The following is a 17456-nucleotide window of genomic DNA, read 5'->3' as shown; positions in this document are numbered from 1 at the left end:
TGTAGCTCTTGCCCAAGCATTTTCACTGCTATCTAATAATCCATGTTTGACTATACAGTTTATCCACTTTCCTGTTAATGGACATTTAGGTTGTTTCTAGTTTTTGGTATTATTAACATTGCTGCTTTGAGCATTCTGAAATATTTCTCCTGATACAAAGTTATTATTGGGTATATACCCAGGAATGGACCATTTACAAAATAATTTAAAATTATTTTCTAAAGTGAGAGTGTAAATTAAATATACTTAACAGTATTTTTTTAAAATCATGTTTATCCACATCACTGATTTTTGTTGTCATATATCTTAATTTTTCTAATTGATTTGTTTATAATAATATCTCATGGTCTAGATGCTCATTGCCCAATTTACAAATAACATTAAGCATCTCATGGTTTTCAGCTTGATCTGGTTTTCTTTTTTCTTTTTTTTTTTTTTTGAGACAGTTTTGTGCTGTTGCCAAGGCTGGAATGCAGTGGCGCGATCTCAGCTCACTGCAACCTCTGCCTCCTGGGTTCAAGTGATTCTCCTGCCTCAACCTCCTGAGTAGCTGAGATTACAGGCACCTGCCACCACACCTGGCTAATTTCTGTATTTTTAGCAGTGACAGAGTTTTACCACGTTTAGCTAGGCTGCTCTCGAACTCCTGACCTCAGGCGATCCACCTGCCTTGGCCTCCCAGAGTGCTGGGGTTACAAGCGTGAACCACTGTGCCCGGCCCTGATTTTGTTTTCAACTGGGTTGTTTTAATTGAGTTGTTTTTCTTTTCCTTATTGATTTATAAGAATTATTGGCCGGACGTGGTGGCTCACGCCTGTAATCCCAGCACTTTGGGAGGCCGAGGCGGGTGGATCACGAGGTCAAGAGATCGAGACCATCCTGGTCAACACGGTGAAACCCCGTCTCTACTAAAAATACAAAAAATTAGCTGGGCATGGTGGTGCGTGCCTGTAATCCCAGCTACTCAGGAGGCTGAGGCAGGAGAATTGCCTGAACCCGGGAGGCGGAGGTTGCGGTGAGCCGAGATCGCGCCATTGCACTCCAGCCTGGGTAACAAGAGCGAAACTCCGTCTCAAAAAAAAAAAAAAAAAGAATTATTAATGTATTTTTAATGCTAATCCACTATTATGTATTAGTGTACACATATGTTTTACATTTTATGATATTTTTTTCAGTCTTTAGGCTGTTTTTTAATGAACCATTTTTAATTTTCATGTAGTTAAATTTTATCAATCTTTTATGCTTATCACTTTCTTTTATTTACAAAATCCTTACCTACCTTGGAATTTAAAAATTTACCTATATTTCCTTTTGAAATTTTACTTTTGACATTTAAATTACTAATTTATTTGGAACCGATTTTTGTTTATAATGTGTATATGTAACTTTCCCCTGCCCCATTTAAATAGCCAGTCTTTTCCCCCTGTTCATTTATGAAATGTTGAATTTTCCCAGTGATCTGCTATCATACCTATGTCATGTAACAAAGATTTATATAACACAGGTCTGTCTCTAGGTTGTTTTGTTTCATCAGACAGTTTATCTCTGTCAGTACCATAGTTTTGTAATTATTATAGCTTTATAATAAATTGTAATATCTGCTAAGGCAAGACCCTTATTTTTTTTTTCAGAAGGATTTTGGCTGTTCTTTGTCCTTTGGTTGATTTTATAATCAACTTTTTAAGTTCCACAAAGAAGTCATCAGAATATGCTTTTAGCTGTAATAAATCTATAAAATAAATTTGGGTGAAAATTAATTATCTTTATAGTACAAAATTATGTCTACATTTATTTGGGGCTTTTTTTGGTTTTTCCTTGAGACAAGGTCTTGTTTTATCACCCAGGCTAGAGTGCCTGGGATCACAGCTCAGTTTAGTTTCAACCTCCTGGACTCTGGCAATCCTCCCACCTCAGCTTCTTCCCAAGTAGCTGGGACCACAGACATGTGCCAACACCCCTGGCTTATTTTTTAATTTTTTGTAGAGATGGGGTCTCACTTTGTTGCCCAGCCTGGTTTCAAACTCCTGAGCTCAAGGGACCTCCTGTCTTAGCCTCCCAAACTGCTAGGATTGTATGTGTGAGCTGCTGTGCTCAGCCTATGCCTTTACAAAATGTCTTTCAGTAACATTTTATAATTTTCTGTGAACAGACTTTACACATTTTTTTATGACTTAAAGACACTTTTTGTTGCTGTTATAAATGTATTCCTTTTAAAATTTATGCTAATTGTCCCCTGCTGATACTTAGAAATGCAGTTAATTTGTATATGATTATATATCCAGCCACATTCCTTTTCTATTATTTGCATTAATTGGTCCATAGATTTTTTTGAGTTTCAGTTTTTGTTATTGTTTTAAGAGATGGGTCCTTGTTTTGTCACCCAGGCTGGAATACATGGCATGATCTTAGCTCACTGCATCCTGGGACTGCTGGGCTCAAGCCATCCTCCCACCTCAGCCTCCCAAATAGCAGGGACTGCAGTTGTGTACCACCATGCCCATGGGATCTTACTCTGTTGCCCAGGCTGCCCTCCTTCTTCAGACCCCTGAGTAGCTGAGATTACTGGGATGAGCTACCTTGCCTGGCCTAGAGCATACTTTTTAAATGAACATTTATGCTTTGATATAGTTCTCATTATTATTCATAATTATTACCACCTCATTTACTAATACAGGATTAATTTTGTCCATATATCTTGTTTTAAGTGATTTGAAGCCAACCACAGCGACTCATGCCTGTAATCCCAGCACTTTGGGAATTTTAGGTGGATGTATCACTTGAGGTCAGGTGTACAAAACCATTCTGGCCAACATGGTGAAATCCTATCTCTACTAAAAATACACAAATTAGCCAGGCATAGTGGTGCAGGCCTATAGTTCCAGCTACTTGGGTGGCTAAGGCAGGAGAATTGCATGAACCTGGGAGGCAGAAATTGCAGTGAGCTGAGATCCCACCATTGCACTGCAGCCTGGGTGATTAAAAAAAAAAAAATGAGCTGCCATCTAAATTTTTGTCACGTAATTTTTCTTCCCATTTATAGCTCTTATGTCCTTTGGCTTAGCAACACAATTACTTCCTCTGCTACCTATAACTCTACTTTCTTAGCAAGAGTTTTTTCTTTATTGATTTCTTGCTAATCACATATTTATAACTGATTCATTGTTCCTTTTTCCTCCACTTCAGAAAAATGAGAACGATCCAAGCATATGTCTTTTAAGTATGTCTCTTTTGAGAACATTTGACCTCTATACCCTTCCCATTCTCACCTCCCAATCAGAAAGAGATAAACTAAACATGTCAGCTTTTCTGGGAGTTTCTAACTGTATCTAACTTTAAATGGAGATTCCTTTTTCTTTGATATTCTTAGCGTAGAAAAAAAGTTTTTAAAACGCTTATTAAGTAAGTCTATATAATTTAAGGTATGCCGTTTTATGAAAAAGTAAATGTCTTTTTATTATGAAAGTAGAAGTATATAATTGTTACATAATTATTTTAAAAATTGTTAGTCACAATTTAATGTCTGTCTTTCCAAACCCTTTCTATGCATATATAATTTTATTATATGAATTATTCTTTAGCCTGTATTTTGGATTTAGCAATATAATGTTGATTATCTTTCATTTGGTTGTTTATGGATCATTCATATCCTTTCTAATGGTTGCATAAGTATTTCATTATATGAATGTGCCATAATTTATTTAGCCTATTCTTCTATATGAATATTTAGATTATTTCCAGTCTTTCTCTATTACAGTTGTGCAGTGAAAAAAAAAGTTATATATTTACATATTTAAGTTTTTTTACAATATACATTTTTAAAAGTTAAATTGCTGAGTCACAGCTTATATTATTTAACTTCTCCTCAAAAATATATTTTACTGGAACTTTACACAATGGGTGGGAGTGTAAATTTATACAGCCACTTTGCAAAACTACAAATAGATCTTCACTTTGGGAGCATCTATTAAAGCAGAACATTATGCACATACTGAGGTCCAGAGCTCCTCTTCTAGGTATATATCCAATATAAATATGTACATAGTTCACCAAAAGACATACACAGATGTGAAGAGTAGCCTAATATTAGCAATCAAAAATGTTAATAACCCAATGTCCACCAACAGTAGAATGAATAAATATATATTAATATATTTATACCAAGTAATACTCTGCAGCAAAAAGGATGAATGAACTACAGCTAAGTACAACATGGATGAATCTTACAAACATAATTTTGAGCTAAAGAAGCTAGACATTAAAAAAGTTTAATGTATTATTCCACTTAATTAAAGTTCACAAGCAGGCAAAATTAATCCATGATATCAGAAGTCAGAATAGTGATCTCCTTTAAAAGAATAGTAATGATGGAAATGATGGGCACTTAGGAGACCTCAGGAAATCTGTTTATACTGTTTCTTAGTACTGGTGCTGATTATATGGGACTGTTTCATTTGCAAAAATTCATTGAGCTTTTTACCTATGATTTTCAACTTTCCTGTATGTGTGTTATATTTCAGTAAAAAGTTTACAGTATCTTTTTTATGTATAAAAACCACTTTCAAACTCCTGTCAGTAATGCCTGTTTTCCTGAACTCTTACCACTCTGATATACATAAAAATCTTTTCAATCTAATAAGCATAAAAAGAGATCAGTTTTTGTTTTTATCCTATTATTAGTGAGACTGAACATCTTTTTAAATATTTAAGTGTCATGAGATCCATTTTTCTTAGTGATTTGTAAACTTTTTAAAGATTATGTACATTTAGTCTATTATATATCAAAATATAATATTTTAAATGAATTCAAACTCACAAAATTATAAGTAATCTCATGTGTTAGGAGAAGTTTCTTCTAATACTTAAATTCGTTTTTAAGAGTAATTTGTTCTTCAGTCCCAGTTCTGTCACCAGATCATTTCTTAGGAGAGTAAAATCTGCTTCATTAGTTCCAAATCCTTAATATGGAGTCCATAAAGAAGATGCTATTTGAAGGTCTTTGTTTCATTGCTTATGTATTAATATTTATTTTTTTTACTTAAAGTAGTCTGTTTTTGGAACATCTTTAAAAATACTTTAATTAAAATCTCAAACTAGATGTCTATTCACTGCTATTTTATGTTACCCTTTGTTTCTTTTCATTTCTCTTTATGCATTTTCTTAACGTGGAGAAGAGGAGAAAGAATGTTGGATAAAATTTGTTATATTTGTAGTAAAATTGCACATGAATTTTGTCTGTATTACGTTTTTATAAAATAGCCCTTTAAAAACCAGTGTGCCGCATGCGATTTCCTTTACTTTTCAACTAGTACCAAATTTCTAAGTGATCTCTTAACTAAAATACTTTGTTGTAGTAACTCAACTAGTCTGATGTGTCACTGTTGTGTCTGCCTTTTTATGCTTTTGGTTGGGGGTGCCTTATTGAGATCATGTGTTTATGTATTTTCTAGACTTACTATATTTTAATAAGTTTCTTATTCATTTTTATTAAGAATAAAAAAGAATGTTTTTATTTATTTTTGTTTTTTAATATGTAATTCATAGACGCTCTGCTGTTGCCCGTATTCAGGAGTTCTTCAGGCGGAGAAAGGAAAGGAAAGAAATGGAAGAATTGGATACATTGAACATTAGAAGGCCATTAGTAAAAATGGTTTATAAAGGCCATCGCAACTCCAGGACCATGGTACCAAATGTTCTTGGCATTCTTTGGTGAAATTGCAGTTTCATGCTATGAATTTTTTTCTGTAATAATTTATCTTCATATATTGCCACATGTTAACACTATTGAATCTTCAGTTATCTCTTTATCCAACTTGGTTCCTTTAGTCCTATAATATATTGTGAAAGACCATTATTTTTTACAAGAAGACTCTACTAAAACTATATAGATTAAAAAAAATTTCTAGTAATCATTGCTTTTTTTTTTTTTTTTTTTTTTTGCTCTTTCACATTTGCTATCCACCTGAAAGGTTTCTGGTAGACTTTTATTTTTTTAGCTCGTATTAGCATCCTTTGTTAGTTTTGGAGAGAAGGATTTGGATTTATAAGTTGATTGCAAAATATAGTCAGGCCACTTTCTACCCATTTTTAAGATTGACAAGTGAAAATTTGTTTTAGTGACTTACCAGATGAAGTAAGAATAGACCAGAAAAATCTCTAAGATCTTTTGTAGTTTTTAAAACTACAGGTTTCTACATCCCATGTAGTATTAATTACTTAATAAGAAAATTTTTTGGGATGACTAATATAACTGTTACTCTGATCCCTTCATATCTAGAAAGTGTTGTTCTCATATTCATTGCATCATCAGAAAGTATCTACAGAATCAGTTTTAATCCATATATACTGCCATATTACCTTTGCTGATGAATTTGTGTCTTGCTTTCTTTAGGATCTAGGTTAAAAAAAATTAACTTTGGGGTGGGGAAGTAATTAGCTGTTTCTATAACTATCATTACTAGTAACGATTTACTCATTTTTAAAAGGTTACTCATTATTAATAGAAGTAACCAATTTCTATTTCTTTCATTTTATTGCCTAAAAGTTAGTATTAAGATAATTAGGGGAAAGAATGAGAAGAGAGAAGATAAGTAAATGTAGCAGTAGCTCAAATAATAAAATTGCCTCCGCTCTTTTGTGAGAGTACCAAAAATGGCAAAGTAGCAGCTGCAGATAAAATTATTTAAATCCTCGTTTGAAATACAAAGATTTTTGATGTTTCACTTGTGCATTCATTTAAAAGTGTCATTATAACTCTTCTAACATATCATATGCCTTTGATTCTGTTTCATAAAAGTAAATATGTTTTTCTCAGTTATGTTAACTAGTAATAGCTAATGAAACAATTGGTGCTTTCTATTCTTTTGCTCTAAAGCAAGTATACAAAAGACAGTGATTTCCTTTTCTGTGAATCATTTCATTGTCTTATAAAGCTAAATTGCCACAATTTTTGGACACTTCAACAACATATATATAAATTATCATTGTACTGTCCAAAACCCAGAAATCCTATTCATTCATTTAGCAGTTAATAATTAAGCACCTATTGTATTCCAATTACTGTTTCAGGTGCTGTAAATATAATACTGAACAAAGCAAAGTCCCTATACTTACAGGAGATTTTCCATTACTTACTGCCATCTTACCCTTGCTGATGAATTTCTGTCATAATTTGAACAAGCTGGAAGGCTGAGTTTTGTCAATTTTTTTTTTTTTTTTTAATAGTGAGGGTATCTTGCTTTGTTGCCCAGGCTAGTCTCAAACTCCTGAGCCCAGGCAGTCCTCCTGAGCATTGGCCTCCTACAGTGCTGGGATTGCAAGTGTCAGCCACTGCGCCCAGCCATCAATTTTAATTTTACTATTTTCTAATCCAGTTTTTTTTAACAATGTAAGAATAAAAAACAAAACAAAACCATGAAAAATTTTAAAAAGTAAGAATAGCATAAATCTTTGTTGTAATGATTTGATTTGAATTTTTAAATAATTTTTTAACCCTTAGATAAAAGAAGCCAATTTCTGGGGTGCTAACTTTGTAATGAGTGGTTCTGACTGTGGCCACATTTTCATCTGGGATCGGCACACTGCTGAGCATTTGATGCTTCTGGAAGCTGATAATCATGTGGTAAACTGCCTGCAGCCACATCCGTTTGACCCAAGTAAGATATCTTTTCTAAGATAAGGGCTAGAAATCATTTGTATGACTCATCAGTCATGCAAAGTTGTTGTTTTTTTTTAGTTGTTAATAAGAATAATTCAAATTATCTGACTAGGCACCACTAGTCAATTATAGCTGTACTTGAGCTTCAGACACACCTATAATTTGCTTTGTGCACAAAGTAAAAGAAAATAAGTTAAAAAGTTTATTCTCCCAATATTTCTAAGTTTTACAAGTTGTAAGAGGTTTAGTGTGAGTGAACTTTTTACTGTTTATCCAAGTTGAACATCCAGTCATTTTTAGTCTTCACATATCTGAATTAATTTATCAGAACAAAAGAGCATTGCTCTTGTCTTCTGTTTGAAATTGCCCACATATCTCATAAGAGAACAATGAATAAGTGACTTCAGCAATGAATTTGAGTGACTTCAACATGGTCTTAAAATTATGTCCTAGGATAACTTTTAGGAAGTTGTCAAAATACTATTTCGATTAACAGTTAAATGTATAGCATACAACTGCTGTTCAAGTTCAGTTTTTGCTATATATATATGCATAACATAAGCACGTCTTGAATTAATGGCATGTTTCTAGGCTTCATATTAATATGTAAATTTTATTTCTAGTTTTAGCCTCATCTGGCATAGATTATGACATAAAGATCTGGTCACCATTAGAAGAGTCAAGGATTTTTAACCGAAAACTTGCTGATGAAGTAAGATTTTTATTATACCTACTATAGACCATATTTCAATTTGTTCCTAAAATGCTTCCCTAAGAAAAATTAAAACAGCTTATTATGAGTTGCTAACATGAAACAAGTTAATGCAGTTAAGGAGGTCAAATTTTAAGAAAAAGAAAAATTAAGAAAAAAGTATATCTATAATACTAGGGAGGTAAAATCAAAATGGTAGCTTACTAATTATAATATTGATCATTAGTAATGACAGATTAGGTGTATAGTAGTTTAAGAAAAATAGATTTGATTATTCATGTTATTACAATAAAGGATCACACAGAAAAAAATCTGTCCTTTTAAGAAAATAATTTTATTATAGCTGTTTTCTCCAAAAGCATACCTATTTTTTCATTTTGAGTATAGCTATTTTTCTATTTTGAGTTCTTTTTAAAAAGGAAATGGAACTTTCTCTTTCAGAATTAGTATATAGCAGAACAAATGATTGGAGAATCTTTTCCTTTATCATTATATTTTAAGATTTTTTTTAAGCTTGTTTAAAACAGTATTTTCAGCCTGAGTTCTTTGGAGCTCTATATTTCTTCTGCGATTGGGAGAGGGAAGGTGGATGACAGGAAGGCATAACTCTGGGCCTTTATTCCCCAAATTCAATCAGGGTTTTTATTTGTGGGTTCTCATATACTATTTCTTATCAAAATGAGAGAATCCATTGCTAAAAATGTTAGTAAATTGGAAAACCACTACTCTAGAAGACTAACACTGACTGTTCATAGCACAGTTCCCATGTATACTTTCACTCATTGAATAGACATTTATAAAACACTTGACGTATGTTATACGTGATGCTGGGTTTAAAAGATAAAGCCCTACCCTCAGAGTTTAATGGGAAAGACAATGTAAATAACCAGAACATACTGTAGTGGGATCTGTGTCAGAGATAGACACATAGTGTTTTGGAAGCCCATAGTATTTTGGAACAGCTATATTTGTAAATGGGATAGATGGGAAGGAGAGGTCTTCACAGAAGAAATAAGAATTGGACAGAAAGAGAATAGTTTACCAGGCAGACAGGGAGCAAAGGAGCACTTGAGACAGAAGGATCAGCATGTGCCAAGGCATGAGAGGGTAAATGAACCGTCATTGTGCCTGGAACATGCACATACATAAAAGTAGCTCAATCAAATTGAACAGGTAGGTGAGGGTAAGATTATAAAGGGCCCTGTGGGACACCCTAACAAGTTGGGAATTTATTATTTCATTATTGGGGAACCATTGACCCCCCAATAATGGGAGGAACAGTCAGAGTAGCATCTTTCTGTTCCTCTCATACTCTTTCTTCCATCCTTTTTTTCCTTTGCCATGATTTTTGCTTTTCCACTTTTTTCCTTTGCTCATGGTTACATGTTGGATCTCTGGACGTTCATGGATATTCAAGTAATCCTATTCTTGTTACTTAAGACTAATTTTCTTGTTAACCCTTGCCAAAAAATTTATTTTTCAAGACTACTCTGCCTCAGTCAAGGAAACATCTTCTCAAGGGATTCAAGTGGCCCATGGATAATAATTGAATTGTATTGCATCACTAAAATTTTCAGTTCTCCTATAGGGAAAACAAGGAGCCAACAAAGTAAATTGCTCCGAGAAACAAATTGCAAATAAAAGCTAAATTAAATTCTTGAATGTTTTAAGTAGGCTCAAAGTTTGACCTTTGTTTTTCTGCCAATTGAAAGAGTGGTATTCTCTGATCTTCCTCCTCTAAATGCAAGTTACTGTGATTATTTGGCATTGAATAGACTTAAGGCAGAAGTATAGATATCAGATGCATAAAGAATGAAATAATTCTTCCTGGTACCTGCTAATTGTTTACTGTTTGCCCGATCTTCAAGGAAAAGGTACAGTTACTCTATGATCTTTGATATGATTGTTTAACCTGCCTTGTAGGTTATAACGCGAAATGAACTCATGCTGGAAGAGACTAGAAACACCATTACAGTTCCAGCCTCTTTCATGTTGAGGATGTTGGCTTCACTGAATCATATCCGAGCTGGTAGGAACTTTCAGTATACTACTGAAATCATTTTTATATTTGAAAAACATCATTATTTAAGATCCACTTTAAAGGGGTTTATATATTTTTTTAATATAACAAAATGAAGGTAGCTTAACTTCTGAACTAGGATTTCTGTTTATGTTTGATCTTAGCACAGTAACTTAGTTACTTATGAACTACATTTATTGAAAAATGGCCAAAATGAAGAGACCAGAGTCACATAAAAACTCTTTATCAGCTGCTGTTTTCTTAGAGTACAGGACCATACCATAAACCTTAAGATGTATTATACTGCATATACTTTAATAGCAGTTTTGTTGAAAATCAGTCATAGTCCAGAGAAAAATAAATGTGACATGCTAAGAAATGAAACAGATACCTCAGTTTGTTTTTTCAATATTTTTTTGTTTTAGATAAACTCTGAGGTGCAGTACCACAGATACATAAAAATAAAAATATTACAACTAATGTTCAAGAAGGAATTGACTAATTTATAACAAAAGAAAAGGTCTAGTATTTATTATAAGCAAAATATATTTATCAAACAAAAGTGTTTATCACTCTTCACTGATTTCATATATGTCTCCATATGTTTGGTGTTGTCTATCATCTAATAATAATAGCTACCCTTTATAGAATAACTACAATGTATCAGGCTTACTAATTATTTCACAGCTTTATCCTCATTTAGCCCCAATCCTTTACAAAGTAGACTATTTGTAATAACTTAGCCTAAGTCACACAACTGATAAATGTTAAAGCCAGAATTTGAAATTAGCTTCCAAGCCCTTACTCCCCTTTGACCTGTTAATTTCACTTATAGGAATATATTCAGATCATTCATATGACATGTAGACCTCTGGATGATCTGATCTCAAACTGTTCTAGATGACTTACAGCATTATTTTCTTCTGTGATTACTCCATCCACACTGGCCCTCTTTGATTTTGGGGATCCATGAAACTTTCCCACCTCAGAGTTTTTATAATTGTGCTGTCCCCTCCCATCCTCACTCTGCTAGGATAACTTCTTACTGTAAGAACTACGTAAGCAGTAAATTAAATATCACTTCCTCAGAGAGAGTGAGGAATGGAGAGACAAATATTCCACACAAAGTATACAGCATATAGCATTTTTCTAAGCCCTAGAGGAGAGAAAGTGTAGCACATCTGAAAAATTGAAAGAAGACCTGTATGTTTGTAATTAAAAGAATTAGAGAGAAAATAATCCTCAAATTATAAATATTGACTATTATCAGGAAAGAGGGAAAACTTCCAATGGGGAAAACAACAACAAAAAATAAACCTGGACTATAAGCAAAAAATGTTAGTAGACCAACAAAATATTTTTGCAATACTTCTTTGGGTTCCTGTGTTATAAATGGTAATAACACTGTAACTTTTTAAAAATATAGTTTGTTCAATAACAGCAAGTAACTTAAAATTCATCCATTTGAATTTCACATTTGAGGAAGCAGCATTTTAAAACAAGAAAAATATTTACTGGTAATAACACCTAAAACGTGCTTGCTCTTATCTAATGGTTTGCTCTTCCTCAGTGGTTTTCCAGTAGAAAATTAATTCTCTTTCCAGTTGCACAAAAATCTGTTTTAAAAAGGTGCTAATGTGCCAGTGTTGGTTAGCTAATAGCTACTACCATCCCTCTTTGGTTTTAGAATTAGATAAGATGTTGTATGATATAAAAATTCTCTTTCTTTCATTTCTTTTTGCTTGCAATCAAAAAGACAATTTCTAGTTGGTTTAGTGAGCTTATCTGCTTGCTTCTCTTATACAAAAGACTAGATAGAATAAGGTGCCCAAGAGTTATATTTCTGCTGCCTTTATCCTTAAGAGATCTAGTTATTTGATGGGTCAGTTAGTCAACCACTCTTTTCCTCCCCTATCCAGTGTCCTCCTCCCCTATCCAGCACTCCAAGTACAATAATGTGTGCATATTCAAGAGAGTTTGGACTTGGATCAAATAAGCATATGGTAGCCACAAGGTACCTCTCGGCTCAACCGTTAGTCCAGAAGGCTTCCTAGGAAGTCCAGGGAATAGATACGAGACAGTTTCTTTCTATTGGAGCTGTGATTTTTAATGAACGGTCCTCTTCAAATCACCTGTAGGGCTTTAAAAAACTACAAATGCCTAGGTCCCACCTGCTAAAGATTCTGGTTCATTTTATCTGGATAGAGATTGAGCTTCTACATTTTTAAAAAGCAATCAAAGTTAATCTCATGAATAATGCACTAAAGATTGCTAGTCTAGTGGCCACTTCTTGAGATGTAAAGGCAGTTCTGATGTATCTGGAAGCTTTAAGAGATTTTGGAAAGATGGTAATGGTGTCCATGGATCATTCCAGACTCTTCTAGAATGTCTTAGAATCACTTTACTGCCCTGCTTAAAATTCTCCTTTGCCTACACATGTTCTTAGAGTCCAAATGTATTAACATGTTTTATAAAACCCTGCATTGTCTCTTGACACTTCGCATTGTACCTCTGGATCTTGGCACAGATAGTCATTGTTTCTCTCTCATGGGTTTGCAGAGCCTGCCATCCTGTTGAGATCACAATCATTTATTAAATCATTCACAGATTGACTCCATCAGCAAGTGATGCTAATTTTACTCCAGAATAGACCTAATATTTATATACCCTTGTTCTCCCTGATTCTACTCTCTTGTCCTCATACAGTCTGATTTTCACACAGCAGCCAGAGGGATTCTTTCAAAATGAGTTAATTTTTTGGTTAATAGCCAGATATGGTTTCTGTTGTAACCACTCAGCTCTGCCATTGTAATGCAAAATACCCATAGACTGTATGTAAATGAACAGGTATGGCTCTGTTCTAATAAAACTTAATTTCTAAAAGCAGAGCCAGGTGCAGAGGCTCATGCCTGTAATCTCAGCACGTTGGGAGGCTGAGGCAGGTGAATCAACCTGAGGTCAGGAATTCAAGACCAGCCTGGCCAATGTGGCAAAACCCCGTAAAAAATACAAAAATTAGCCACGCGTGGTGGTACACACCTGTAATGCCAGCTACTTGGGAGGCTGAGGCAGGAGAGTCACTTGAACCCGGTAGGTGGAGGTTGCAGTGAGCCAAGATTGCGCCACTACACTCCAGCCTGGGTGAAAGAGCGAGACTCTGTCTCAAACAAAAACAAAAACAGGTAGTGGGCTGGATTTGCCCATGGTCTGTTGTCTGCTGACCACCTTTTAAAAACATAAATTAGATATCACCCTCTCTTCAAATTCTCAGGGACTCCCTATTGCTCTTAAAATAAAACCCAGACTTCTTACTCTGGCCTACAAGGTCTTGCATGATGTATATCCTGCCAACCTCTGACTTCCACCCAGTCTCCCTTTTTTTCTAGCTCACTACATTTAGCCATACTGGCCTCTCTTCCTCACACTCATCAAGCTTATCAGCACATTTAGGACCTTTTCACTGGTTGTTCTCTGCCCAATGTTGCCGCCAGGACTTCACATACAATTGAGGTCTCAGCTCCTATACAACCTCCTTAGAAAAGCCTTCCCTAGTCACCCAATCTAAAGTTGCTTTCTGTGTCTTCTCGTATCTTCCCTCTCACTTAGTCATTTGTTCATTGCCTTATTTTCCTCAAGTACTTATCACTCTTAAGTTTTGATTTCTTTATTTATTGTCTTATGACAGATTGGAGGAGAAAAATACAGGTAGTGTCTTGTTTGTTGTCTGTCTTCCTCCTTAGAGAATAAGCTTATAAAGAGCAGAGACCCAGTTTGTCTTAATTTGCAGCTGGGTCTTTAGGCCCCCCAAAACAGTGCCTACCACATAGTAGTTGCTCAACAAATATTGAATAATCTGTTACATAAGTGCACATCTAATACCAAATCTCTAATTAACAATTAGTTTGTATTCTTTCTTTTTTTAAGAAAGGAAATAAATTATTTGCAGAGGATAACCTGGAATAGCCTGGAAAATAAAACAACAGTATTTTTTGTGGAACACAGGTTTCCTTTGGGGACTTTTTTTCTTATCTTCTTTCCCTCCCCCTGCAGCAAACTCAGTATCTCTTCATATCATATCTTCCCCAGCCAAAAATAATTTCCTAAGAAATATTCTAACAGAGAATAAAAGGAACCTTTCTACAAATGTAAACCCTATTTACAAAAGCAATTTGGCATTGCCTACTTTTGATAAACAGTATACATAGAAGTGGTTCTTAGTTCCAGTTTTTATTTAAAAGAACACACTGTTCTTCAGACCCTCTAGTCTATAATTGCCAACCAGAGATTTGTATAAGTGTTTAACGGCTTTGCAGCCTTACTACTTCAGTAGCATTTCATGAACAGAAGATTTAATTTATTTTGAGAAGCTGGGCTTACATTCTGGGAGAGATGACTGTGGATCAGTTAAATAAATTGGATTTGAGGAGAGAACAACTATTCTGCCTTCCTCATTCCAGAAACCACTGTCACTTATTCTGTGACCTGTTGTAAAGACACTCGGCCCTCATTTGTCTCTTTATTGTGTGCCTCTGAGTGCAAAAATCTAACCTCTACTGCAAACTCCCTGATTTAAAGGCAGTGACATTTTTTCTTAACTCTCTATTTCTTCATCTTTTTTATAACGTGACAGCCAGAAGAAGTTTGTGTAAGAAGCCTGCCAGCTTTGAAGTAGGCCGTTACTACTTCATCCTGCTCTGCTAACATGACAGCACAGGTTTCTTGAATGTATTCAGTCATACTCAGGATTCCCATTCCTCATCCCTGCTTAAGTAGAATAGCAACTTAATGTTTTGTTCTCTCTTGAAAGTATCACACAATGAAAACAATGTAATTTTTTTATACTAATATCCTTTTTAGGTAGCCTTTTATTGGTCAGAAATCCTTCCACTGTGTTTAAATTCCTTACTGATCTGTAAAGGTCTATTCAAATCTTACTTATTTTGTTCATTTATTTTATAAACATGTATTGAATACTTACAATAATTACATTTGTATAATTAAGGGTATAAATCTTATACACATACATTATCTCATTGGTTTGACATTGGATTACAGTTGGCATAGGGGAGATTTAATCTAATTCACTTGGACGATTAAACAATTAAAAGGGGCATATATTCCCTTCCTGTATCCTGTTCTTGATGCTGTTGATCTAGGATCCAATGGGAGTGTTTAAGCCTCTGTATCTAATAAATAAAATCTCAGGATTCAACCTTCTCTTGCTGTTGACAGTAGGACTGAACTGTTTTCCTTATGCTTAACCTTAGTATTTTCCATGTTACTGTGGGGAAATGTTTCTGGGGCAGAAACATCCTAGTTCCATCTCAGTGGTGGTGATTTTATGCTGTTTTCTTCTTCATAATACCCTAATGTAATGTATCTTACCTTCATAAAACTTACATTCATTTATTCAGTAAACCTTCATTGAACATTCTATACTAGGCTCTGAGGATATAAAGATAAAAAGAAGTAATTCCTGCCCCCTGGGAACTCACAGTCTGGTCTGCAAAAAGACATACAAACAACATTTACTGTAATTAGGATCATCATTATGAAGTTCATACAAGATAATCTAGAATGTGGAGGAGGGAGTTCATAATTCTGCAGATAGCCTGTTTGGAAAAGTTCAGGAAAAGATTCACAAAAGGGATAATAGTTGTAGTGAGATGAGTAGGAACCTTTACAGCTAAAGAATTGGGCAAAAGTATCCCAAGCAGAGGAATAGCAAGTGTAAATCATGAAAACTTGAGAGGGCATACTGTACTCAGCAGTTTGTAAGTTTATATTCACTTGAGCATTTAACCCAAATAAGCTCCTTGAGACCAGAAACTTAAATCTGTTTCGGTCACCATTGTATCCTCAGTTTTTAGCACAATGCCTGGAACGTAGTATTTAATTTAAAAAAATCTTTTTACAAACAGAATTATACAAATCTTCACAATGGTCCACATATTTTCTCTCACACAGTCTCCTTCTCACTCCACTTTGCAGCACCTGATGTACCTCGTTAGAAACCTAGACTCCAAAGAACACTGAAAGCCACTGCAGCAGAACATAATATATCAAGATTTTAGGAGTGGGTTTCTTTTTCACATTTATATTTTAGAACAACATGCATAATCAAAGCTAATAATACTCTGTTTTATTTACTCTTTTATTTGCCTCTAAAAAACATCCACACATAGTGGTGAACTGATTTTTAACCAGTTTTAAATAGAAGGCATTGAAAAATATTTATAATTGTAATTACTAAAAGTATTTCTCTTTGCAATTCTCTTATCTGTGTTTCCAGACCGGTTGGAGGGTGACAGATCAGAAGGCTCTGGTCAAGAGAATGAAAATGAGGATGAGGAATAATAAACTCTTTTTGGCAAGCACTTAAATGTTCTGAAATTTGTATAAGACATTTATTATATTTTTTTCTTTACAGAGCTTTAGTGCAATTTTAAGGTTATGGTTTTTGGAGTTTTTCCCTTTTTTTGGGATAACCTAACATTGGTTTGGAATGATTGTGTGCATGAATTTGGGAGATTGTATAAAACAAAACTAGCAGAATGTTTTTAAAACTTTTGCCGTGTATGAGGAGTGCTAGAAAATGCAAAGTGCAATATTTTCCCTAACCTTCAGATGTGGGAGCTTGGATCAAAGTTGAAGAATAATCTTCATCATAGTGAAAATGTTGGTTCAAATAAATTTCTACACTTGCCATTTGCATGTTTATTGCTTTCTAATTAAAGAAATTGGTTGTTTTAAGATACCCTGAATTTGACTTTTTATTTAATGCCTTGCTCTCTCCTGCAGCATACGAGGGCTGTTTTTCTAAATTTTCTAGATTTAACAACTTTTTCCTTTTGTACTTATGTGGGATAAAATCATATAGAAGGACTGTCTTCATTTTTCTTTCCAAGATACAGCTGACCCTTGAACAACCCAGGGGTTAGTGGCACCAGCCCGTTCACAGATGAAGATTGATGTATAACTGTTGATTCCCCAAAAACTTGACGAGTAACAGCCTGTTGATTGCAAGCCTTACTCATAACATGGTCAATTAACACATATTTTGTGTATTA

The 17456-nt window shown here is 34.3% G+C and overlaps 1 protein-coding gene across 15 annotated transcripts in view; it reads left to right on the top strand.

Moving 5' to 3' along the window:
• DCAF6 (DDB1 and CUL4 associated factor 6) overlaps nt 1-17150 on the top strand; it is a 141737-nt gene extending 124587 nt beyond the window's left edge. For 7 of the 15 annotated variants that reach the window (XM_032291486.1, XM_032291482.1, XM_032291485.1 and 4 more), the window contains 5 exons: nt 5542-5680; nt 7496-7652; nt 8278-8366; nt 10290-10395; nt 16679-17143. In XM_032291486.1, coding sequence (XP_032147377.1) covers nt 5542-5680; nt 7496-7652; nt 8278-8366; nt 10290-10395; nt 16679-16743 — 556 coding nt within the window. In that variant the 3' untranslated portion in view covers nt 16744-17143. Of the gene's footprint in view, nt 1-5541; nt 5681-7495; nt 7653-8277; nt 8367-10289; nt 10396-16678 lie in introns of all 15 variants that reach the window. The other 8 variants (XM_032291479.1, XM_032291472.1, XM_032291476.1 and 5 more) reach the window with 2 other exon arrangements.
• The last annotated feature ends 306 nt before the right edge of the window (nt 17151-17456 follow it).

This window comes from Sapajus apella, unplaced genomic scaffold, assembly GCF_009761245.1.
Source record: "Sapajus apella isolate SASKATOON/1434 unplaced genomic scaffold, GSC_monkey_1.0 scaffold25, whole genome shotgun sequence".
NCBI classification, from domain to species: domain Eukaryota; kingdom Metazoa; phylum Chordata; class Mammalia; order Primates; family Cebidae; genus Sapajus; species Sapajus apella.
The sequence above is the reverse complement of the archived record's forward strand: the minus strand, read 5'-3'. Positions and strand labels throughout refer to the sequence as shown.